Source organism: Triturus cristatus, chromosome 3_1 (assembly GCF_964204655.1).
Source record: "Triturus cristatus chromosome 3_1, aTriCri1.1, whole genome shotgun sequence".
NCBI lineage: Eukaryota > Metazoa > Chordata > Amphibia > Caudata > Salamandridae > Triturus > Triturus cristatus.
Genome location: NC_140583.1, coordinates 25,075,478 through 25,101,433, shown reverse-complemented (window position 1 = coordinate 25,101,433; position 25,956 = coordinate 25,075,478). Strand labels below are relative to the sequence as shown.

At 47.4% G+C, this 25,956-nt stretch overlaps 1 protein-coding gene across 6 annotated transcripts in view; it reads left to right on the top strand.

Moving 5' to 3' along the window:
- Nucleotides 1-25,956, top strand: part of ATG13 (autophagy related 13) — a 487,446-nt gene that overhangs the window by 148,088 nt on the left and 313,402 nt on the right. For all 6 annotated transcript variants that reach the window (XM_085646672.1, XM_085646671.1, XM_085646670.1 and 3 more), the window contains exons 6-8: nt 14,485-14,625; nt 17,638-17,678; nt 19,211-19,307. In XM_085646672.1, coding sequence (XP_085502798.1) covers nt 14,485-14,625; nt 17,638-17,678; nt 19,211-19,307 — 279 coding nt within the window. The remainder of the gene's footprint in view (nt 1-14,484; nt 14,626-17,637; nt 17,679-19,210; nt 19,308-25,956) is intronic.

Here is a 25,956-nt window from a genome sequence, read left to right as displayed (position 1 = left end):
ACCAACCAAGGCCCCCTGCCTCCCATAGGATAACATTGGCCCTAACTCTCTCTGCACCCGGCTGCCCTTGTGCCACTTAGGGTGCAACAACTGTACCTACCTGACCCTGGGAGACACCCGAGTCTATGCCCAGAACCTTAACTCTGCCAGTCGAGTACTTCGCTTAAAGCCGATAACTCAATTTTCTCCATAGGGTAACATTGACTGGTTTTTCCTAAAATTTCTCCTAAGTGTGGACTTTTGAAAACCTTAAAATATTCACTAAAAATCAGCCGAGTAACGAAAACACTCACCTGCTCTTAGGTGAGCTCCCAGTGCTGGATCTTGGTACCCAGCACTGACTTGGAAAAATATTCACAATCGTACTTACCAGTAACCCAATTTTCTTCCATAGGAAACGATTGACTGTTTTTCTGTGAAATTTCTTCTGTCAACTTTTAAAATAGCAAAATATTGTCTAAAAATCATAACAGTAACTAAGTCGACTTTTATCACTTGATTCTAAGTACTGACCCAGGACTGAATCTAGGATCCAGTCCTGTAATCCCAAAAGTAATCCTAAAAGTAATATGTTGCAAATAACTTGAAACTTCCATTGAACTCAAAGCATGATTGTGTTTAAAATTGTGTTGCCTATTGCAACCACTTGTAACGTTCTACAAAAGTAAATTGCATATTGCAAAAGTATTTATGTAAAGCATCTAATTCTGAGAAAGTATACCATGATACCTATTGTTGGTTCTAAAATAAAACAAGCATATATTTTTTATATATGAACCATTGGCCTAGAGTTCAGTTCTTGAGTGTGTGAGACCATTTGCTGGCTGAGTGTGTACAACAAATGCTTTAAACTGTCCTCTGATACTGCCTTACTGCTCGACCAAGCTACCACTTAAGAGAGTAAGGTTATATCTAACTTTAGCCTCTGCCAAACCTCTGGGGGCTGTGAACTCTGTACACACTGTACCTATTTGGGAACAGTATATACAGAGCCACTTTCTCACACCCGGATTTCGATGAGAATGACTCTGAGGCTGCTGGGCCTCATGGCATCCTGCTGGTAGGTCATGCCCGATGGCATATGCGGGCTCTGCAGTGGGACCTGAAGTTCCAGTGGGCGCAGCATCAGGGCAATCTTTCTAATGCCGACCAGTTCTCGGAGGGGACTGTGAGTCAGTGGCAGTGGTTGCTCACAAACCAAGATTGGGTCAGCTGCAGATTCCTCTCCCTTCCCCAACCAGTGTTCACAGTGGCGACGGATGCGTCACTCCTGGGATGGGGCAGCCACATGGGAGAGGCGGAGATCAGAGGTCTCTGGCCTCCAGCGGAGTCCGGGCTCCACATCAATCTTCTGGAGCTTCGGGCGATCCATCTTGCACTGAAGGCTTTCCTTCCTTCTGTCAAAGGAAGTGCAGGTGTTTCTGGACAACACCACCGCCATGTGGTACTTCAACAAACAGGGCTGGGTGGGGTCATGAACCCTATATCAAGAGGCTCTTCTCTTTTGGATATGACTGGAACATCAGGGCATACCCCTGGTGGTTCAACACCTGGGGCTGTATTACAATAAGTGCCCCGGGGGCGCAAGAGCGTTTGCGCCCGCTTTGCACGCCCCTGGGTCACTTTGGTATTCTAGAAGGGGCGCAGACGATTTTGGTTCCCCATCTATAATCCCGATAGCCCTGGCGCACATAAAGCACCAGCGCTACCCTCAGAGGGTGTTCCCTCATTTGCATAGGTGTGTGCCCTATGCAAATGAGGGAATTCCTTATTACATATTACAAAAGCGGGCACAGAGTCAAATAAGCCCTCAGGAGGCGCACTGTCAGTGCGCATCCCGAGAGCAGCCCTCTGCAGGGGGTAAAGGGGATTCCATGGACCCCCAAGACATCCCCTTAGAGGCGGGTGCAGTCAGTGACTGCACCCGCCTGCAAGGGGATCTCTATTACCCTGTAAAAGTGCAGGCGGGTGCCCCCTGCACTGTGGAAATGTGTTTTCACATGAATGCACTGCCCTGGGGGCAGTGCGAGTTTGCGGCTGCTCTGGGGGCAGCCTATACATAAGAATAGGGTGCATTGTGATTGCTTGCGCCCGATGCACCTTCTAAAAGGTGTGCCGGGCACAGACAATCACAATGCAAAATACGGCCCCTGGCGGGTTTCCTGAACGCCAGTGCGGACTAACTCAGCCGCAGGTGCATGATGGATCACGAATAGTGTCTTCACTCGGATGTGGTGCACGGTCTCTTTCAGCAGTGGGGAGAGCCTTGGTTAGCTCTATTTGCGACCGAAGAGAACGCTCAATGTCAGCAGTTCTGTGCGCTGGAGTTTCGAAGGCAGCACTCGCTCTGCATCGCCTTTCATCATGAGTCGAATTGCGGCCTCCTGTATGCCTTTCTGCCTGTACCACTTCTACCCAGAGTGCTGACGAAGATCAAGTGCGACCGGGCTCAAGTAATTCTTGAGGCTCTGGACTGGGCGCAAAGTGTCTGGTACCCCAAGCTCCTGAGCATCCTCCGATCAGACTGCCTCATCGGGAGGATCATCTGTCGCAGCAACAGGGGACCGTCCTCCACCCGAACCTGTCCTGCCTCCACCTCCTTGCGTGGAAATTGAGCGGCGACAGTTGACAGCTTTCGACCTTTCTCACGAAGTATGTAACGTCATCTTGGCAGCCAGGCGTACCTCTACTAAAACGGTAGACGCCTGTAGATGGAACACATTTGTGGCATGGGGCACAGCAACAGCTGTGGATCCCCTTTCCGCCCTTCTTTCTGAGGTTCTCCTCTTCATTCTTTCTTTGGCCCAGCAGGGCTCTGCTCTGGGCACCCTTAAAGAATATCTTTCGACCATTTTGGCTTTTTTTCGCTTCCAGATCAGCCTTCTCTTTTCAAGTCCCCTATTAACAGATTTCTGAATGGCATTGCTCATCTCTTTCCTCCTTCTCCTTTGTAATGCCCAAGTGGGACTTGAATCTTGTTCTCACTTATCTTACGAGTGCTCCCTTTGAGCCACAACATAATAGTCCTCTTCGTCACCTTTCTTTAAAGACTGCTTTTTTGCTTGCCATCACATCTGCTCGCAGGGTGAGTGAGCGTCAAGCCTTATCTTCCAGGCCTCACTTTCTTGCGATCATCCGTACAAAGTGGTCCGTCTTACTAGGCCTTCTTTTCTGCCCAAAGTGGTTACCTCTTTCCACTTAGGCCAGACCGTCACATTGCCCACCTTCTTCCCGCCTCCGCTCCCTTCCAAAGAGGAGGAGAGACTCCACCGTCTGGACCCAAAACGTGCGCTGCCTTGACCGCACTAAAGACTTCTGGGTGGATGATCAACTCTTTGTGGGTTATGTGGGCGCCAAGAAAAGTCAGGCAGTGCACAAATGTACCATCCCTCAATGGGTTGTCATATGCATTAAGATCTGCTACTCTTTGGCAAAAAGGGAACCTCCAGTGCGGCTACGCACCCACTCTACCAGGGCGACGGGAGCCAATACTGCCTTGGGACATGGAGTTCCCCTGCTTGACATCTGCCAGGCAGCCAGGTGGGCATCCCTGCACACATTTACTAAGCATTACTGCCTGGACAGCCAAGTCCGGAGAGACGGCTTTTTCGGCCGTTCTGTTCTCCAGGACTTCCTGGTGCGAGCTTAGTTCATAGACCCACCTCCGGGGTTGGGATTGCTGGGGTATCTATTCTAAGGTGAGGAATCTATAACTACAGTGTCTTTCAAATGAACAACTTACTTACCTTTGGTAACAATGTATCTGTAAGAGAGAGATGTAGTTATAGATTCCTTACCGCTCTACCCATCCTCCCTGTTCTGCGAACTATAGGGACTCCATTTCAGGGCCCTAGTTGTGTGCACCAGTGGTCAGTGTCTTGCATGGCTCTGCACTTCTGGTGTGGAAAGTCGTGTCAGAACTGACATCAGCGTGCAGGGGCTGCGTCTAAGTAGACACAGCAGCGTCATCCTGGCTACCTGGCTACTACGATGCAGATGACGAACGCAGAGTTGACAGACACCACCTACCGACGTGCAGGGGTACTGCTACGAAAATATCTCAGAATCCAGTCTGACACCTGGGGGTAATTCCAAGGTAAGGAATCTATAACTACATGTTTTATTTTACAGTTACATGGTTACCGAAGGCTACCAACCCCTCAAGCATCTCTACACCCGGACACTCCAGAGCAGGTAAACTGGAACTGCTGGTGGTAGTTTGGTTCTTGGGCCCCTAGCACCTTAAGTGGACCCCCAGAATACCATTGCACTTACCTGTATGCAGCATATGCCTTTTTCTTCATGAAAAAGAATTACAGCGTAAAAACGCATTTGTGCTACAATTTTACTTACCTGTAAAAAATTGATATCCTGGAAAGTACTTGCCCAATTATGAACTTCTTGGTGTTAAGATGTGTATATAAAAATGCTTTTTATTTTTCTAAATTGATCTCGTTTCTTCTTGAGTGTGTCTCAGTTATTGTGTGTGTTTAACAAATGGTTAGCACTACCCTCTGGTAAGCCTAAACTGCTCGCCCACACTACCTCAAAAGAGAGCATTTGGAATTATTAATTTAAACACCATAAGCCAATAAGGGTCGTCTGTACTTTCTCCAATGTGGACCTCTTTTTGGTACACTACATTAAAAGCCGCATTCCTGTAATATGTTTCTACTTCATGCTCTGCAGAGAACGTTCTCTTCTCCATACCATTGAATGCCATAGTTTGTGGCGCCCATTATTGTGGCCCAGAGTTCGGTCAGAGCCCCAAACGGAGAGAATGGCTAGCTGCGTCGTGCCCTTTGGTAAGGCAATTCACTGACCCCTTTTAGACCAAAGTGGGGGAAGCGTGGAATGTGTGTCAAAGAAGGTATCTGGCTGCTTAGGACTCTCTCCTAAGATGGGGTGATGTTGGGATAGTTCCCCTTCAGATGAATGGTGAAGCGGTGTTACCACGCTCACGCCAGCGTCACTTGCGAGCTCCGGCACCATTCCTGAGCCTGGGCCAGTGTCGGTACCATTATGTAACGATCTTGGAAGCAGTTTCTGGACCGGGGGTGTTTCGAGCTGTGTCATGCACAACACAATAGATTCGCTAATTCCTTGTATGCAAGCTTCCTCCCCGATGCAGTTTCCCAACATTTTGAAGCTGCGCTCGTCTTTTGTGGCGAGGCTGTACCAGAAGCATGTCGGTAAATCTTTCAAATGTGGGAGGAATCATGAGCGCTATTCTAATACGGTGGAAGTTTGGTTGGTGCTTTTTTTTTAGTTAATTGTTCATTATATTTCTATACTTCTCTTAGAAAATTGATTTACATGACGATTTAGGTGAGAGCAATAGGTTCGTGTGCTAGTTAATTGGGGGAAAATCCTGTTCCTTTCAAGCTGTCAGCCTTGTTTTCCAGTAACGTCGGATAGTTTTCTTGTAAGGCTTGGTTATAAGTTTTTATTTTTTATTTACATATTTCGTTTTTAGTTAAGGTAAGGAGCACATAACACTACAACAGCAATGTGCCCAGATCAGCAGCATGTATGCACTGCTAAAGAGGTGACCGCATAAACAGACTCCAAGAAGGCCTCAGAAACAGAGCATCACACACTCTGGAGCCAGGCTCCTCAGAGGCCTTCAAGAGAGTAGACTCGGACATCATTGCCACTACATGGGATGGTAGAAGTCCCTCTCCGAAGCAGAGGTCGTGTGTCTGTCCCTAGAACACTGCACAGTCCTGGGATTTAGCTGTGGTCACCTTCTTGCCTGGCTGAGTAGCCATCGAGGCTTCAGAGGTGCCGGCCCCCTATCCGGGGAGCTGGACGCCGGGACCACTTTCGTGGTTTTGCTGATTTACTGTCCAGTCGGCTGTCAGCGTCCTTTCTAGATGTTCCACCTTCCAGTGAGGCCTGTCCTGTAAGCCATCAGTGCCTTGTCATACACAGTGGCCTGCGGATGCCGCAGTATTGCCACCAACTCACTGAAGTGGGAGCGCAGGTGGAGCTGTTCAACCACGGGCGGTGCTTTTCGACCTCTAGCAGGCCTCCTGACAGCCCAGTTCAGCAGCTGCTTTGGGGCTTCCATCCAGAGCAGGGGTCCGTCCAGTGCTTAATTTGTAAAACATGAAGTGCAGGTGCTCAAATGTTTGAAGGAGGCCACACCTATTTTCTCTGGCTCCACCCACTTCCTCCACTGGCTCCACCCACTTACTATATTAGCTCCACCCACATCGTCAACTGGCAGTGCTAAAAGTCAGATGTAATATATACCTGATCTAAATTTCTCCAAGGGAGTCGTCCTTATAATAAGGTTTTGATAGGAGGTTCCCCTGCCCTTTGAACATTTTGAAAAAGATTACATCAAAAGTGCATTTAAAGCACAATTTTGGAATGAATTAGCTAAAATCACTAATGCATTGAAAAGGGACAATTTCAGTGCTGTATGTGCTGATTTGGGAAAAGGACAATACTGGGGTAGGGTATGCCATTTTTAACAGAGTCTATGATTTAAAAGGTACAACTTTGACATAGCTTATGTGGCAAAATAAACCAAAATGTTGTGAAAACACTAAACCGATAAACTGAATAAAATCAGGCAATACACTTGAATGAGTCAGTCACAGTCACTACGAGTGGCCGAAGGGGTATGGGGTTATTCAGTAAAGTAGAGTATTAAAACATATTACATCATGCTACTACTACCACACGGTGACGTGACCTGCTGCGACCGGCATCACGCCACCACCACACTGCACATTATGCAATATTCCTGCCCTTTGCAAAAGGTTACTTCGCTCAGGGCCGGCTTTAACACTGGTGGCGGCGTGGTGCCCTGTGTGACATTGTTGGTGCTCCCCAATGACCACCCCTCACACGCATTCCCTCAGTACAACCCTTTAACACTGCCCTTCAAGTCTCCATAACATAACCACTGTCTCTCAGATTAATTTAGTTTTATAGTGCCTCTCACACCAGTGTAAGGCATCAGAGCACTTTGCATCATACACACACTGCATAGATACAATCCTACGTGTGTAAATCAGTATATAGGGAATGTTACATTAGACAGGACTACAAGGTATAGGAGTCACATGTCATCCATGATTGTCATTGTAGGCAATATAGTTTAAGTGTTGTAAGTATGGAAAAGCGCAAATTCAGTATTTAAAAACATAACAGCATTGTTAGGGTTACTCTCCAATAAGAATTGATTTCTACCCAAATGAACCCTTTTTGCAAGATTAGGATAATGAAAGATTGGGCAAAAAAACATATAGCTGTAATATATAACTTGCAGTTTGCATGCAGCTCTTTGATGACACTCAGACTAGTTAATAGCTTGCTGTTCTATGATAGGATTTTAACGTACAAACTGCAGGTAACAAAAGGATCTCTCTGACGGAAGCAGTAACACACTGACCTACTTTACATTATATGCACTTTTTCATCTGCATGGTAAACGTTTAATGCAGCAGGTATATTGACCATCTGTACTACCTTACAAGCAGTCACAACTCTCTCTAGAAAAAACTCCTGTCTCTCTCCAGGAAGACATTTAATCACCAGAGGCAGAGTTAACTTGGCATTTTAATTCATGCCTGAATATTACTGGAGGCCAGGAAGGAACTCGGCAGCACTTGGTGGGCTGTTCTGAATAGCGTCCGAGGGACCCATAATGTATGCTACCTTTAGCCAGTACAAGGCTTTGAAGAACTAGCATAACGCAATGCGTTGTAGGACTTTTAGTTTTACTTTACAACATTGCAAGAATGTGTGCTAATGACAGAAAACAGGACTACTTGAATGTGCCACTCCAGGCAAAATAAATCTTTTTTATTTTACTTAAAAGCCAGCAGCAGTGGAGGAATAACTACATCCATGGGTCCACGCTATAAAAAGTAATTTAACATAATGCAGACAAATATAACACTGAACACTAGTACACAGGTGATGGCAAAAAAACAAGAAAATCAAGTCTACCTGAACGTGCCCGTGTTCAGTGTTATATCTGTCTACAAAGCATTCAAATGGCTTAGTATGCTAAATAATGTTTTATAGTGTGTGGGGCTCACAGATGCAGTTCTTCCGCCACTGCTACCAGCTTTTAACTTGAAAAAAATATGTCTTTCGTCGCAAAAGTTAAAAGCCGGCAGCAGTGGAGGAAGAGCTGCGGCCGTGAGCACCACATACTATAAAATGTTATATAGAATAATCAGCCACTTTGTAGACAAATATAACACTGAATACTGGCACACACCTGATTAGAGAAAAACAAGATTAACTGAACGTGCCACTCAAGGCAATTTTTTGCCGCCAGTACTCATGGGCTCACGCCAACACTGATGCACACCAAGAAGACAGGACCTATAGCGACGAGAACCGCGCTTCAGAGCAGAGTCAAGAGCACTCGCCCAACATCAAGCACCAGCCTGGAAAAGGTAAGCTGTTCTCTCGGGTGCTGCTCCTGCAACTCAGGGGTAGAGTTATTGGTTAAAATGGGAGTGTCTCTTCCATTGCATCATAGAGTGCGTGCTTGGCAGCCTGAGACTTAGTGAGCAGAGCGGCTCCTCTAGATCAGCGACGATGTGCTTGGTTAAGAGCCAAGGGTTATTGAGAGGCCCTGCCCGGTAGTTGTAGAGTGCTTGATTAGAAGTCCAGGGGTCACCTTTAGAGTGCTTGGTTAGAAGTCCAGCCCTACTGCATTTTTATTATCATTTTTTTTTAATGAATAAAATACTTCCTTTCTGTAGGAACTTTGAAAAAGCTGTGGGTGGAGCATCCAGAGCAAGGATCAGGCAGGGGAGACACAGCACAGACATGGCAGGCATATTACAAGCAGAGTGGGCCAGGATAGGCACGACTGGTATAGTACGGCCAAAGCAGGCACAGCAGCAGCAGCATTAAAACCCGCAGAGTGCAGGCCGAACAGTTGTAGCGTAAGTGGGGCAAACTGAGAGCAGGCATAGTGCAGGTGTAGGGCAGATCCAGAGGGCAGGCAGGGCACACGGAGGCAACGTGCAAAATCTATTGTTGTGAATTGTTTTTTCCTCCGGTAGTGGTTTGAAAAACAGATACATTCAATCAGAACAATGAAGTAATCAGTCCATTAACAGGGAAAGACAAATCCAACGTCCAGAGTTTGCCCAGAAGGTGATAAAAAATCTCCCCAAATTTTGCCCTGTAATTTAAAGTACTCGTGCTGGTGTTTCTAGGGTATGCAAAGTCACCGCTCTTCGAGGGTGGGCTCGTATTTGCTAAGGTTTTGCACAGACAGTCACGGTGCGAAAAGCTATGCAAAATGTGTCGATATACTAATCATTAAAAAAAACGCAAGAGCAGCGCAAAATTGTGCAGCGGTCACGAGTACCAGCGCTACCCATAGTAAATATAAGACTTCCGGTCCCGTGTTTGCTCAAAATATGGCCAGTGGTCCTGATTATGTGGCTATAACAAAAACCACAAAATCACTGTGCCCGTCGAACCAAATGAACGCTAATTTAACAAATTAAGCACTGGGCATAGTGCAGGTGTAGGGCAGATCGAGAGGGCAGGCAGGGCACACGGAGGCAACGTGCAGCTAGGAGAGGAACAGAGCAGACAGGGCATATGCCCAGAGCATGCAGGGTAGAATAGAGGCACAGTCCAGACAGAGTAGGCACAACCTTGGCAGGACAAGTACAGTGCAGGCAGAACGATATGACACCACGGACAGAGCTGGCACAGCGCCTACACAGAAGGCAGAGGCACAGGCCGCACAGCACAGAAAGAGCAAGCATGGCTCGGGCGCCGCTTAATCAGGACAGCACAGGCAGGACAGTGACAGAACAGGCAGGAACAGCGCAGAGCTGCTTTAAGGTGAGAGGCAGTACCGGGCTCACTTAACTCCGATTCTCCTCTTGCCCCCAGGCCTGCTGCGGCCTGCTGCGTCTCTTCCTCTCTGCAGAAACTGCTGGCATCACACGGGGCCACCGGACGGACTGCCTGCCCACGCCTATCTGTCTACAAAGCATTCACATTGCTTATTTTGCAAAATAGCATTTTATTGTGTGGGGCCCATAGCTGCTGTTCTTCCGCCACTGCAGCTGGCTTTAACTTTAAAAAAAAGATTTCGCTGCAAAAGTTAAAAGCCAGCAGCAGTGGAGGAAGAGCTGCAGCCACGGGTCCAACACTATAAAATGTTATTTAGCATAATAATACATTTCAAAGATAACATTGCAGACAAATATAACGCTGCTAAAAGGCATTACTTACTGGCACTGCGGGACGGCCTTTTTCATTTTAATTAATCTGCGACGGATGAGGCCTGCTGCAAGACACGCTGATTGCCTCTGACTTTGGATAATGATTAAGGCGGCAGCTGCACAGTATGCTGGGCGGGCCGCGGGTGAAAACACTTCTCATTGGTTCAATGCGGGGCACAAACTTGGTGACCTACGCCAAGGCAGGGACCCACGCTGCTTCAATTTCTGGCGGTAATCGTAATGTGTGTGGCTCATATTTAGGTGGGCGGCAGAGCTGCTGCAACCAATTTGAAATGTTTTAGGCGCCCGCATTAATGTGCGACATCAGCGCTTCATGGGGGGGCGAGGAGAGGAGACTTGAACAGTCAGTGGCACCTACTCTGAGCAGCGCGCAGGCGCGTAGCGAATAAAATTATTATTCATACTGCATGTGGACTCAACCAGCCTGTAGACCCGGAGCTGAGAAATAAGTGCCAGTGCTAAGCACCGGAAAGCCGTGGCACAAATTAAGCACTGGGTCCGTCGGTCCAGTGTGCTGCTGCTGACCCCCGTCTCTTCGGCTCTACTTCGACTGATCACTACAATTGGGGAGTGAAATGCCATGCTTCTGTTTTTAGAAGCGTCTTTACGATCGTTATAAAAGATATTGGAATCAACAAATCGGAATTGGGTCTGTAATGAGCTGTTGCGAATCAGGAAACATATTCGGTGTTCATTAAACAACTACAAGTCAAGATATTGTGTTGGAAATGAGTCTGCCCAAGTAAACTTCCGTGTGTCCCTCAATGTTCACCCCGAAAAAGCTTTGTATGGGCGAAACATATGTGGTCTGTGGTCTGAAAAAAGTCTGATGTGCCCAGTACAAGGGTTTCATGTTTGATAAGATCTAATAACCTATGGTATCCAAGATCAAACACGGCATCGACTGAGAGTGCCCAGGAAGTGTAGATTGTGGATGAAGATATGGATTTAAAGTTTCTATGTTCACAATAGAGCCCACAAATGTTTGTGGTGGATATAAAAGTTTGTTGCTTATAAAATGTAAAAAATATGTTTTGTTTTAGAGCTTTCGCTTTACAGCTCCCCCAGGGATAGTAAAAAAAAAAAAAACAATTGTTTCATATAAAGTCAGTTGGATTGCTGTCTTTCTTGGGTATGAGAGCGCAGGACCGCTTTCAGATTCCAAGAATCCAAGGTTTCGGTTTGTGCCTCAGTCTCTCTGCTTGTTTGTCACTCGCTGCCGCTGTCTCGATTACCCAGCTCTGGGGGAGAGGGCAGTCTCTCTGCTTGTTTGTCACTCGCTGCTGCTGTCTGGGTTACCCAGCTCTGGGGGAGAGGGCAGTCTCTCTGCTTGTTTGTCACTCGCTGCTGCTGTCTCGATTACCCAGCTCTGGGGGAGAGGGCAGTCTCTCTGCTTGTTTGTCACTCGCTGCCGCTGTCTCGATTACCCAGCTCTGGGGGAGAGGGCAGTCTCTCTGCTTGTTTGTCACTCGCTGCTGCTGTCTCGATTACCCAGCTCCGGGGGAGAGGGTAGTTTCTCTGCTTGTTTGTCACTCGCTGCCGCTGTCTCGATTACCCAGCTCTGGGGGAGAGGGTAGTCTCTCTGCTTGTTTGTCACTCGCTGCTGCTGTCTCGATTACCGAGCTCTGGGGGAGAGGGCAGTTTCTCTGCTTGTTTGTCACTCGCTGCTGCTGTCTCGATTACCCAGCTCTGGGGGAGAGGGCAGTCTCTCTGCTTGTTTGTCACTCGCTGCTGCTGTCTCGATTACCCAGCTCTGGGGGAGAGGGCAGTCTCTCTGCTTGTTTGTCACTCGCTGCTGCTGTCTCGATTACCTAGCTCTGGGGGAGAGGGTAGTCTCTCTGCTTGTTTGTCACTCGCTGCTGCTGTCTCGATTACCCAGCTCTGGGGGAGAGGGCAGTCTCTGCTTGTTTGTCACTCGCTGCTGCTGTCTCGATTACCCAGCTCTGGGGGAGAGGGCAGTCTCTCTGCTTGTTTGTCACTCGCTGCTGCTGTCTCGATTACCCAGCTCTGGGGGAGAGGGTAGTCTCTCTGCTTGTTTGTCACTCGCTGCTGCTGTCTCGGTTACCCAGCTCTGGGGGAGAGGGTAGTCTCTCTGCTTGTTTGTCACTCGCTGCTGCTGTCTCGATTACCCAGCTCTGGGGGAGAGGGCAGTTTCTCTGCTTGTTTGTCACTCGCTGCTGCTATCTCGATTACCCAGCTCTGGGGGAGAGGGTAGTCTCTCTGCTTGTTTGTCACTCGCTGCTGCTGTCTCGGTTACCCAGCTCTGGGGGAGAGGGTAGTCTCTCTGCTTGTTTGTCACTCGCTGCTGCTGTCTTGATTACCCAGCTCTGGGGGAGAGGGTAGTCTCTCTGCTTGTTTGTCACTCGCTGCTGCTGTCTCGATTACCCAGCTCTGGGGGAGAGGGTAGTCTCTCTGCTTGTTTGTCACTCGCTGCTGCTGTCTCGATTACCCAGCTCTGGGGGAGAGGGCAGTCTCTCTGCTGCTGTCTCGATTACCCAGCTCTGGGGTAGAGGGCAGTCTCTCTGCTTGTTTGTCACTCGCTGCTGCTGTCTCGATTACCCAGCTCTGGGGGAGAGGGCAGTCTCTCTGCTTGTTTGTCACTCGCTGCTGCTGTCTCGATTACCCAGCTCTGGGGGAGAGGGCAGTCTCTCTGCTTGTTTGTCACTCGCTGCTGCTGTCTCGATTACCTAGCTCTGGGGGAGAGGGTAGTCTATCTGCTTGTTTGTCACTCGCTGCTGCTGTCTCGATTACCCAGCTCTGGGGGAGAGGGCAGTCTCTGCTTGTTTGTCACTCGCTGCTGCTGTCTCGATTACCCAGCTCTGGGGGAGAGGGCAGTCTCTCTGCTTGTTTGTCACTCGCTGCTGCTGTCTCGATTACCCAGCTCTGGGGGAGAGGGTAGTCTCTCTGCTTGTTTGTCACTCGCTGCTGCTGTCTCGGTTACCCAGCTCTGGGGGAGAGGGTAGTCTCTCTGCTTGTTTGTCACTCGCTGCTGCTGTCTCGATTACCCAGCTCTGGGGGAGAGGGCAGTCTCTCTGCTTGTTTGTCACTCGCTGCTGCTATCTCGATTACCCAGCTCTGGGGGAGAGGGTAGTCTCTCTGCTTGTTTGTCACTCGCTGCTGCTGTCTAGGTTACCCAGCTCTGGGGGAGAGGGTAGTCTCTCTGCTTGTTTGTCACTCGCTGCTGCTGTCTTGATTACCCAGCTCTGGGGGAGAGGGTAGTCTCTCTGCTTGTTTGTCACTCGCTGCTGCTGTCTCGATTACCCAGCTCTGGGGGAGAGGGTAGTCTCTCTGCTTGTTTGTCACTCGCTGCTGCTGTCTCGATTACCCAGCTCTGGGGGAGAGGGCAGTCTCTCTGCTGCTGTCTCGATTACCCAGCTCTGGGGTAGAGGGCAGTCTCTCTGCTTGTTTGTCACTCGCTGCTGCTGTCTCGATTACCCAGCTCTGGGGGAGAGGGCAGTCTCTCTGCTTGTTTGTCACTCGCTGCTGCTGTCTCGATTACCCAGCTCTGGGGGAGAGGGCAGTCTCTCTGCTTGTTTGTCACTTGCTGCTGCTGTCTCGATTACCCAGCTCTGGGGGAGAGGGCAGTCTCTCTGCTTGTTTGTCACTCGCTGCTGCTGTCTCGATTACCCAGCTCTGGGGGAGAGGGCAGTCTCTCTGCTTGTTTGTCACTCGCTGCTGCTGTCTCGATTACCCAGCTCTGGGGGAGAGGGCAGTCTCTCTGCTTGTTTGTCACTCGCTGCTGCTGTCTCGATTACCCAGCTCTGGGGGAGAGGGCAGTCTCTCTGCTTGTTTGTCACTCGCTGCTGCTGTCTCGATTACCCAGCTCTGGGGGAGAGGGTAGTCTCTCTGCTTGTTTGTCACTCGCTGCTGCTGTCTCGGTTACCCAGCTCTGGGGAGAGGGAGGATTCATGGGTGGGGAGGGTGGGTTGGGATGGCTTTGTATTCTGGGGGTGCATCCAATGTTAATGTTCTTGTGTCTGTAGCATTGACTGGGGTGCAGCTGTATATGCTAATTATATCAAACGTTTAAAGGATGTGACGTTGGTGAAGGGTGCCTGGTGCTGGTATATGCTAGGTCCATGGTTTCGGTGACTGCTTGGTTTGGTCTGTTCTCCAATGACAGAAGCAGAAACTCATCTTTTATACTTAATATTGATTCCTTCAGGGTTTGTTTGCATCTCTTTTCTCAGGGTGTTTAGGGCCGCATTAGTGACTCTCCTCTCTCCATCTCCAGGTGTGACCGGGACATCAAGGTCTCTTATTCTGTGTACAACAGGCTGTCCCTGCTCCTGAAGTCCTTGCTGGCCATCACCAGGGTCACGCCGGCTTATCGCCTCTCCAGGAAGCAGGGTCACGAGTATGTCATCCTGTACAGGTGAGCTTCATACGGCGCAGTGCATGGGATCTCTGAAGAATGCGGGACCTTGAAACCAGGCCAGTCTGTCCTGCTGGGATTGAACCTCTGCCTCTGCTGGAAGGAACGCTTTGGTGGCCCATCTCCCTAAACCCACCCCCCCTATCAATACTTGACACCCAGCACATCTTCAGCTGGGGTGAGGGGCATGCGCATGCCCGGTCCTGAGCCCCTCTGGTCTGCTTAGGGTTGCTGTTGATGCAGGACACGCCCACTAGAATCCTATTGGATCCCTCAGATGTTTGAGACCCTCCCCTGGGGGCCTGCCGGCATGGCTGGTGTGGGGGCTAAAGCTCCGGGCTGGCTAGCATCTCTTCATACCATACATACCGAAGCAGTTACATAACAAACGTCTTAGACATTCAAATGCTGTGCACATCTCTTGTCATCTGCTTGTTTTGTGACAAACAAACCTTTTAGGTTTGTTGTTAGCCAATGCATTTTGATTCTACTAACATGATAGTATGCTTGCATGATAGTATGCTTGCGTGATAGTATGCTTGCATGATGGTATGCTTGCGTGATAGTATGCTTGCATGATGGTATGCTTGCGTGATAGTATGCTTGCATGATGGTATGCTTGCGTGATAGTATGCTTGCATGATGGTATGCTTGCAGGGCGTTCAGCAGCCCTGTGTGTTCATTGTCGTCTTGTTGTCATTGGCATGTCTCTTCTGCTCGCTCCAGCATACAGGATGGGGGCTGTGTGTCAGCGCGCGCCACCCATTGGCTGACCCCTCTGACAGACTGCATCCTGCTCGTGCACAATGTGCACTGTACACTTTACAAACACATTCACACACCTTGCTGAAGATGCATGTAGCCAGCTAACTTCAGGCCCGTTTGCTGTGCAAAGGCATGTTCTATCTGTGATTGGGTGTTAGCTTTACCTGTTATACCTATGTAAGTACGTAAGAATTGTAACTAAGGCTACGAAATGTGTGATCCCATAGTTTGATAACAGTACCCTTGGAAACAAACAGGATGCCCTATTTCAGCAGGTATTGGCAATATATATCCATGTGTAGTAAGCAACTGGTTAATAAAATGGCTTTTTTTTTTTAAAAAAAAAAGTATAAATCAGATACTCCTATTGGAAGCCTGTAGTAGAGGGAAGTAACTAACTTTTTTGACATCAGTTTTTTTTTTTTTAAATGTATTGGAGTGCGTGCAAGATCCAAGAACATATTATTTTCTAAATAAGCATTTTTTTTATTTCAAATTTGTACCAGAAAACTTGTTTGAAAAAGGCAACTTTTCTTTTTTTAAATTAGTTACCACAGGTAGTTTAAAAAAAAAAAGAAAAGTTTTTGGTGTGTTCTTTTTTTTAAATGTATTTCCCTGTCACCACGCCTGTTCTTTTTAGTGAGTGCTTCTCCTGTGGTGCAGTTTTTAAGAGAGAATGGTAACCATGACACGTTTGTCATTTACTTTCCTGACTTTTACACTGTTAATGAAAGTGGCATATATCAACATACACCGTGCAGGAGGCTGAGCAGTAGATCTAGCCAGATAGAGGATATTGGAAAGTGGAAAGCAAACTGTAGTGCATCACCCTCTTGTAAAGCATTAGGCAGACCCATCATGGACTCCTTTACCCTCAGGGAGGGACCCTTATCGCCCCTGCTTTCTTTTTAGACGAAGAGGACATGGCCCTTTTGTCCTCCTGTGCACCTCTGGGGGCCTCGTGTTGATGACTCCCAGTTCCTGCTTCAGAGGGGAAGTCCATGGGGCTTCTTCCAAGAGATAGGTCTCCATTAGTGATTGGTCTTTTCGTTCCGTTCAATCCCCCCTATTACGACTGTGCTCCTCAACCTAAAGAAGAGCAAAGCGAGGGCGATACTCCTCACCTCAAGGTAGCCACAGCCGCAGTGATGCACCACCCTTCTGTGTTTATTGAAATAACCACATAGGAGACTCTTGTGCAGGAGGGATCTCCTATCCAAGTTGGGGTGCCAGATTCTCCTCCTCAACCTTCATCAATTGGACTTCGCAGCCTAGCTCCCGAAGTCTTGCAGCGCGGCGTATGCATGCCAGCAGAAGACCTTTGACCCTTCCAGGAGATACTGCTTAGTAGACTCTGCTGAGGATAAATACACCATGGCTGCTGGCATCATGTCCTGTTAGACTCCACAAAATATACTACAGTTGAGTCAAGGTTAAACTTTCCAAGGGTAACGCCCTTCACCTGCAGAGTGTTCTTGTGCCCCATCTGTGTAGTTTAATGTGTATTATGCGGACCACTCTGAAGATGGGAAGTGTCCACATGTGCGAGCCTGCCTACACCCAAGCTTGTGCACAGCTGCACCTTCATTGGAACGTGGGATGGCCGTCTCCGCCAAAACACTTCCCACATTGGCCACAAGGCACTTGCGCCTTTCTGCCCAGCCATAAACTAGTATTTAGTACTAGAGCGTTCCCTCAAACTCTTTTTATTTTCTTCAATACTTAAAGAGGCAAAGGAGCAAAAAGCACAGTAAAAGCACAACTCCAGTCTCCAAGCATGGCAAGAAAACTCCTCCCATAGGCTGCTTAACGCCCCCCATCCAGGCATTCCCACAGAGAAGCATGCTGCCGCCAGCGCCTCGCCAAGGCTCTGCAGCGCTGTGTAATTGGGGCTGCAGTACAATACACAGCGAAGCGCTAGAACGCCAAGTGCCTTTCTCCTCCCTGCCGCCGGCCTTCCACTTACCCAGCCTTTCTTTTACCCATAGTACCCCACACTTTCTTGCTTTCCCCCCCACTTCTCCTTCATCTCTCAGCACCCCCTCAGCCCCCCGTGCCCTCAGCTTCCCTCCTCCTGGTTGAATGTGTGATCACACACCGTGCACTATGGACGCCCTGCTATAAGTGGATCTTTGTGTTAAAGTTGCCTCTTCAGATGTGCTCTTGAGCAGTCGCCGAGGTGTAAATGAAGATGGGGTTACCGGCAGAGTTTTATTGACCAATTGTTTCAATCCTCTCTTCCCTTAGGGTGTACTTTGGAGAGGTGCAGCTGAACGGTCTTGGAGAAGGTATGACTCGAGGGGTGCTATCAGAGCTGAGGTCCCTGTCGCCTGAATTGTGCTGTGTGTGAGTGGTCGCCATTGTTGAGTGTAGAGTGTATATGCTGCCTCCTCACTAGTGCTGTGTCATGCTGTTTGCATGTCAGAGGCTTTCCTCTCTTCCCTTGGGAGTTCTGAAGGGCTGGCCTCACTTGATGCTGGGAACCATGTTCAGCAGTTGCCTTCTGCTGATGGTGATAGTTGTGGCTCGGGGCTTTTGCACCCTCTTTTAACCGTGGAAATAGGGCTTTTGTTTTCTCAGTTCCTGCGGTTTAACTCCCAAGGTAATGAATGAGACTGCTAGAATGTTAGTGTTGTGTAGAGTTCTCTATTTGTTAACACTTTATCACAAAACTATTTAAACCTGGACTCGGCCTCTAACCCGCAGGTTAGAGGAGGCTGATCTCCCTTGGAGAATTGTGCACTGGATTTAAAAGATCCCCTCCTGACTGGCGGAATCTCTAGGCCTACATTGGAGCCCCCACACCGGGCTTCCTCCCATTTCGTTTTTATTTTGCAGATGCATCAAATCTGTGAAACACTAAATGACCCCATTGCCCGTTACCTGTTTTCTAGTATTACCACCTTGCAGCCTGAGTCTCTGGCATCAGCCTAAATGCACCCAAATAGCCTTATTGTTTTCAGGAATGGAGGTAAGGAGGAGGTTCATGCCACTCTTGGCGCATGCATGTGTGTGTATGGTACAATTCGGGCAACTCACTGGGTTAATAGCCTCTCAAGCACTTTCTGCACATGGCACAGAGTGGCAGGGTACCCACACATATGGTATTAGGGACTAGCCTATGGAAAGTATCTGGCCTCAAAGTAAAAAGGGAAATGTTCCAAGATATGCCTCAGCTGGCTGAAGACATTCTTGCACCTTTTCAACAACTCTTGTTGTTCAGTGCAGATGAATTTGGTAGTTCTGGAGTTGGGTCGCAGTGCAGCAGCCTCTCTTTATTGCGTGAGATGTGGGTGTATTGGCTTCCTGGTTTCTGCAGTTCAAGAGGACGTCATTGGCTAGTTTATTATTTAACCTGCAGTACGGATGTGCCCGTTTCTCCAGAGCAGTGTTGTGAGTTTCCTGCCTGTCTCATTGGGAAGCCTTTGGAAAAGTTCAGTTGGTCTGGGAGTGGTAAGCGCTGAAGTCCGATTCCCAATGTCTCTGCTGAAACGCTGACGTAGTGGCCCATTAAGGAGTAAGTCCTGTTGGCATCATAAGGGTTCACCTAGTGTAAGGTTAATGAGATGTGATATGTAATACTTGTTTATTTATTGATGTATTTTTGATTAGTGTACCACCATTCCCTGCGAGATACTAGGGCCGGTCCAGGAATAACCTTTTTTAAACTGTTTAAAATTATGTGGTATAATATTTCACTGTATTTTATTGTCTAGCTTATATGGTTGTATTCATACAAACCGAATAAAAGCTTTTTGAACTGAACTGAGCCGTGATATCATAGGGCACACACTAAGCATTCCATCTTGTATTCCCTCAGGTTTCCAGACCGTCCGGGCTGGCACGGTAGGGACACCGATTGGTACCATCACGCTCTCCTGCGCCTACAGAACCAACCTGGCCTTCATGTCAGGCAGGTGAGTGTCAGACACCTGAGTGAGGAAACTGCAGAAATCCAGGACTACTCAGACACATTTCACAAACCACACCACCATTTGAATTACACGGAGCCTGCATGCTGGAACAATTTTCCTTCATGGGGTTGTCAACGATTGATAATTGATATTTGTTTAAATTTGATTCGACCCGTACACCACAAGTCCTCTATTTACCATTCGGTGTAGGTTGGCCAAGTGGGGTTGGGTGGGTTGATCTAAAGGGGTGCTTCCCATTTCATGTTCTGGGGGCGTATGTGCCTCTGCTACAGGAAACCTTGCTGACTGGAATGACGCGCATCGAGCCTTACAGTAGGACTGGACCATACACGCTTGGGTCCTTTTTGGGGTTGGATGGAAAGCAATTCGATCGTTTTTGAAATATGTGCATCATTAAAATCCACCGGTGTCTTTCCAAGGGGTCTGGATGTTCTCTCCCGCATTAATGTATCAAGGTAGAATGGTGAGCTTTTAAAGACTTGAATCTGATTGGGCGAAACAGCTTTTTGATGTCCGCTTTTTTGGTGTGGAGCTGCAGATCTGAGCTTTCTAAATGAGTGGTTTTGAGTGAAATATTTTGTTGTTGGCATCATTGCTCAATGAACGGGACCTGGCTCTATTCACGCCTGGGGATGGGTGGGGTCAAGAAGACCCGGAATGTGCTCTGTTTTTCTCCAGATATGTTTGTGCTATACAAGTACCACAACGTATATACTTGAAATACATACCTGCTTAGATAAACCTTTACATGCAGCCTCCAGTCGCTGGGAGGCACAAGAGCGACTCTGTCCTTATAAAAAGTGTTGTGTGGCGCGTTCAGAGGATGGAGGCAGAGTTTCTGTTGATATACAGTGCCATTATATTTGAAGATCTGGCACTGAAGAAGTGAAAGCGCAAAGGAGTGAGCATACACCGTTCCTAAGAAGGGCGTGGGGCGGAACATTTCCAAATATACACAGCCAACAAAATTCCTGAATTATAGAATCCATGCCCATCTAAGACCCCTGCACCATTGAGTGTCTACTGTCAACTTCATCATCCAAGCACTGAATGCCAAGTCGTTTGTTGATGAGAGGAATACTCCTGAAAATGCTCCTTCCCCCGCGCCACATCCAGACCCACTGGAGGTAGACGCCAGTCAGAGGGTCACCGTAAAGAAGGCTTGGATGGTGTGGAGATGACCTTCGAGCTGGGGCAGGGTTGATGTATCAATAATTTATGACATCCCCTGTTCAGTCCTGATCCCAGCACACATCTGTCAACAAACTACTGCAGCTTGTGATATTGGTGACCGCAGCTCACATCAGTGAGGACAATATATGCGGCCATGGTTTTTGGGCTCATACCTCCTATCATATCATCATCTCCAGGCCCCCTGGAGTATCTCGCAGCCGCATCAGATCCTTCAGCTATTTCTGGGAGGAAGCAGTAAGCGGAAATAAAGGGACTATGCTCCGCCACAGTACAATCCGTGGGTGGAGATGTACCAAAGTCCAACCTCTTGTATAGAAAGATGCCCTCGTGCGTCCTTCTGTTTGTGGAGAGGCATGGGGAAAGCCCACCCCCTCAGAGATCCCTGAACGGTGCTGGGAATCCGGGGAGAGTCCTTTTAAAACTCCCCTCTATGGAACAAGGCTCATGTAGGGCTCCCGCTTTGATGGTTTTTAAAAAACTTTTCCATATATATTTATCCATATTTAGTTTTGGGCCGTCTTATTTGTCCACATTATTTTGATGATGAAAACAGTCGTAAAATTGTATATTTCCTATTTATATATCTGAGAAACATGCACGCGTACTTTGATGTTACATTCTAGCAAATTAAGCAGCCTAATATATCAAAACACTACAGCCGTCGGTAAATATAAATATTAGCATTATACGTTAACATGCCTGTATTTAAGGAAATCTCCTACAGTTTGTTGTAACTCCCGATGCTATCTGCTCCGCTGTTGTCCTGGAATTTACGAAAGGCAGCATGGAGCGTCCCTCACAAGAAGCACCATTTTCAGCATTTTTATGCTTTTAAAAAAAAAAACTGACAAACGCCTGTCCTCAATTTTCTGTAAATATGGAAAATTAGGAGCTCTAGACAGGAGAAATGAGATCCATTTTTGGTCTCGCATGCACTGCATAGGGGGAGACCGCTTGGAATCAATTTGCTTTTTATGCCAAAAACGTGCACGCATTGCATTGCTTTCAATGGCAATGCGTGCACTTTTGGCGATTCCCTTGCGGACCAACAACCAACTTGCAAGCAGATGGTGCCCCTGCTCGCTCCCGCAAAAGAAACGCTGTCTGTGCTCTCGGCCGCACTCCCCCCACCTCCCACTTGTTACGAACTCTCGGCGCTTGCTTTATCCAGGTTTCTGTTTTTGCAGTTCTGTCGAGTGTGGAGCGGGTCAGTTCAGGCTGCTTTCAGATACGCGCAGGCTGAACACACGCGATCACGGGGACAACAGCTGGCCAAAAATACACCCTTGCCAACCTTTGTTGACACGTTTCCAGGAGGGCGGGCGTCCAGTTGGCGTCAGTAACGAACTGCCGGTTTGTATAGTCTTAAAAGTTAAACAAATCATTTCTTTAGAAAGAAAAACCAGAGGAGACATTTAATGGGTTCGTTCAGTTTGGGCTGGACGAGAAGTCTTTTTGAAGACGGAACTGCCTTAAAGGGGAGCGTGCAGCGTTCCAAGTAGCCGGTGGGGCTGGGGCAGTTCATACAGGGCTTACGGTGGACCACTCTCAAGCCCCACCATGGACTTTCTCGAACTTCCACCGTGCAGTGAAGCCCTCCGCTGGGCCAGGCATCACCGCCCTCGTTCTCCTCTACTATGATGTAAAAGCCAAGCCCCTCGTCAGGAGCAGCACCTCTTAATTTCAGTCCGTAGTAATCTTGATTTAAAGGGAGCGGACCCCTCTTTCCAGGCTGCCTTTATTCATGCCCTTTCAGCGTTTGGAAAAGCACCGTGCTTGAAGTACATGCAAAGTGTGACGGGTGTAATGGCCCCCACAGCTGTTCAGACGTCGAGGGGAGAAGTGTGTAGTCTGAATAATTTACCAGCCTGCAGCTTCATGCTTTCTACTCGGTAGTTATAGTATCTCGTTAAACAAGGCGCTGCACTTTTTTTTCTCAGTTAGGCTTTATCAAAGGAACAAGTGCAAAGCATTTAGTAGCACCAAATCAGACCATAAGTAGGAAGCACGACACCCACGTATAAAATGAGTGCATTTTTGTCTTAAAATAGACACCAAAACTCTATTTAGCGACTCCGGAGATATGATTTTTCAAAGGTAGGTAAATTATTTTTGTTAAGTTGCAATAAATCGGTTGAGCAGTTGTTAGCCAAGCGGCTTGTGCAGCTACTTCTCTTGACTTGGACCGGCCACAACGGGGAGGGGTCCAGGCACAGGGACCACTCATGTCCAGAGGGAGAGTCACCTGTTGCTCCTTCTAGGCTTAAGGTACCCAGTGCCTTTTTCTCCTTCAACGCTGCACAGCCAAGAGGGGGTCCTGATGCGGAGGATGCAGGATATTGTGATGATGAAGACACTTAAGCGATGCATTGTGTTTTCCTATGGCCACTCTGTGGTCTACAAATGTCTGTGATCATCTTTGGCCTCGTGACTTGATCTCCCACAATGCACCAGGGGAGTCCAGTGCAAGTCCAGTCTCCATTGATCAACTGGTCTCCCGGCCACAGCAGTCCAGCGGTTGCTTACATTTAAGCAGTTCTTTTCTTTCTGGGGACCAGGGTCCACTTCGACCTTGGGTCTGGGCCCCACAGACTTGAGCACACCTTAAGAAGATTCAGGACTCAGTCGCCCAGTAGGCAATTCGGCATAGAGGCGTTCCTGGGCAGCTGGCTCTCCAGGAGTGCAGGAGTCTTTAGATTTTGTTGATCCTGAAGTTTAACCAGGGCTAACCTCCTAGCCCTTGGAGCCTCTTGTTCATTCCTGGCACAGGTAGAGCTCTGTTACACAAGTGGGCACAGCAGGCATGGTCCTCTGCGAATCCCATGAGTTCAGCAGGTGCAGTCTAGTCTTCGGTGCAGACTTTCATTGCTGGGTCCAGAAAGCAGCAGGGCAGCCCTTCCTCGGTCTTATTTCCAGTCCAGTTGTGATCTGAGGACTGTGGGTCTGGGGTGCCATGTTTATGCCTTCTTCACATTGATAAGAAAGAAGGACTGGAGTCCGGCCAAACTGTCTGCCTAAACAGACACTGTTGGCATGCAAAGTTCGATTCCCATTTGCTTCACTGAGTCTTTAGACCCTTTGATGCTGGGCCATCTGTGGCCACTGCCTGGTAGTCATCCTGCTGGAGGAGATCAGACCTCCTCCCTTCTGTAATTCTTTGCTCTAGTTTCCTGGGAGTCCTTCACACTTCCTGCCAGTTTGGGGTTGGGTTGGGGCATTTTAGGAAGCACGTTGGCTCAGGTGAGTACCACCGATAGTCGGGAAAGGCTGCCGATGTTTGGGCAAAAAAGTGGTGACTCTCTAAAGTCATCATTCTATCAAGTTACCTTAAATCTAATCTCAGCATTGAGTCTAGTTTAATGTAATGATTAATTTGATACCTTAGAGTAATAGCGTTGGTGGTCCCAAATGGAAGTTAGCACTAAGGGTGGTGATAAGTAATGTTAGCCAGTCGTGCCACTGTCCGTGCTAGAGTGAAAACCGCAGTTTCATGTTTTTACAGTCCAGTCATGTTGAACACAAAAGGAACATGCCCTTTTTTTTATGCTAAGCAGCGTGCCTGGTGGGCTACCAAGACCCTTCCTGGCAAAAGGCTTGTTTTGCCATGGCGAGTTGGCTAGTTTAAAGCTGCCCGACTAGGCTGCAGTGACAAGCCTAGAGTCTCATTTTCACCTTGTCACTGTGGTTGTGGCACAATTCATTTCTGCAGTCTGCTAGTGGCATTAAATTCACTAGCCCTGAGTACTTCTTGTACATGTAGTTTTGGGGTTACAGTATGTGCAGTGAGGCCTGGAGTGCAGGACTCTGCACTAAATAGTTGAAAAAACAGCAGTTTCAGTACAAACACCTGAGGGGGAGGGAGGATGAGTTATGAGGGGGAGATCATACATAAAGAGGTCCTTTCCTTCACTAGCCTTCTATCTAATAAATGCACCAGAGTGTTTGCCTTTCTGTTTGTATTACTCAAGTTATGTGAACACGCACACGATAAAATGACTCTGTGGCAGTTGCCACTGTCTAGTTGTGGTTTAGGTGGCAGATATAGCAAAGCAACGCTAAACAGATTTGCCCCAAACTTGGAATGAAAGTACATTTTTGCACAGAAAACACACTTCTCGTGGTTTAGTGCACATTTGTTCAGTATTTTTTGAAATATTAGCTTTTGATAGGGTGCTTTGTGGGCATCTCTAGCTGTTGGCATTCTAAGATTAATTTGTGGGCATCTCTAGCTCTTGGCATTCTAAGAATATTTTATTTATTTATATGTACATAGAAGTGGATCCACCTGCACACTATTTTATCAATGGGTAATAATCCGTCATTCCATTAATACTCAAAAGAATAATGTAGAGCTGCAAACCATGTGGGGGTGCTGCAAAGAAAGCTCATATAAAATCAACATCGACTACTTAATACAACAATCTTACGCTATGGTACAACAAATTTCACATTTCTATGCATGTGAAATCAAATTTAAACTTGGACTTTGAAAGATATTAATAAAAGGCATGTTTGTAAAAGAGGTCAGCTCATCCTTTTTTTTTTTGTTTAAGAAGTTTTTATTGAATTTTCAGAGAAAAAGAAAAAGAAAAAAACAAATGATACAATAAAACAATTATTACAATATAGCGCCATAAGAAATATTATATAAACGAAGTTGGTTTATTATGATTAGGTCAACAAAAGGAAAAAAGGTTCAATAATAGGGTAAATTGAGGAAAATGGCACTGGAGAATGGGATAGGAGGGAAAGAAGGGAAGAAGAGAGGAAAGACCAAAGAGGTGAGGGGGGAAGAGAAGAGAGAAAGCCAGAGAGAGAAGAGAGTAAAAAGAAGAAGAATTACCGCAAGGGAGGGTGCGAGGAGAGATAAACAGTAAAAGGAAGCCAAAGAAGATCAGTTTTGATTTTTTGGGAGACAGAAGAGGAGGAAACGGAAGCAATCCTATGTTCGTCACAAATAAAATTCCACCAAGTAATTGACGACAGTTTAGAATTATCTTTCCATGCAGACAGGATCACTTTAAAAGCTAATGCAATAAAAAGGGCAAATAACCTAGAACTAGGTAAAACAGTTTCCATATCAGGAGCTAAGGAACCTAAAAAGATATTTACAAAAGATAAGGTTGCATTAAAGTTGAAAACTGACATGCATACATTCCAAATTGAATTCCAAAAAGATAGAACAGATGCACATTCATATAACTGATGGACTAATGTACCAGTTTCGGTAGAGCAGGACCAGCAAAGGGGAGAGGATGTGGGGGAAAACTTACAAATAGTAACAGGAGTAATAATGGCTCTATGATACAGAAAAAACAGAGATTGGGTTATCCTGGCTGCAGCCGAAACTTTAAATAATTTCGACCATAGTTTGTCCCAACTTTCAATAGGAAGAGAAAAGGATAGGTCCGTTTCCCATGCACTTTCAATGGTGGTT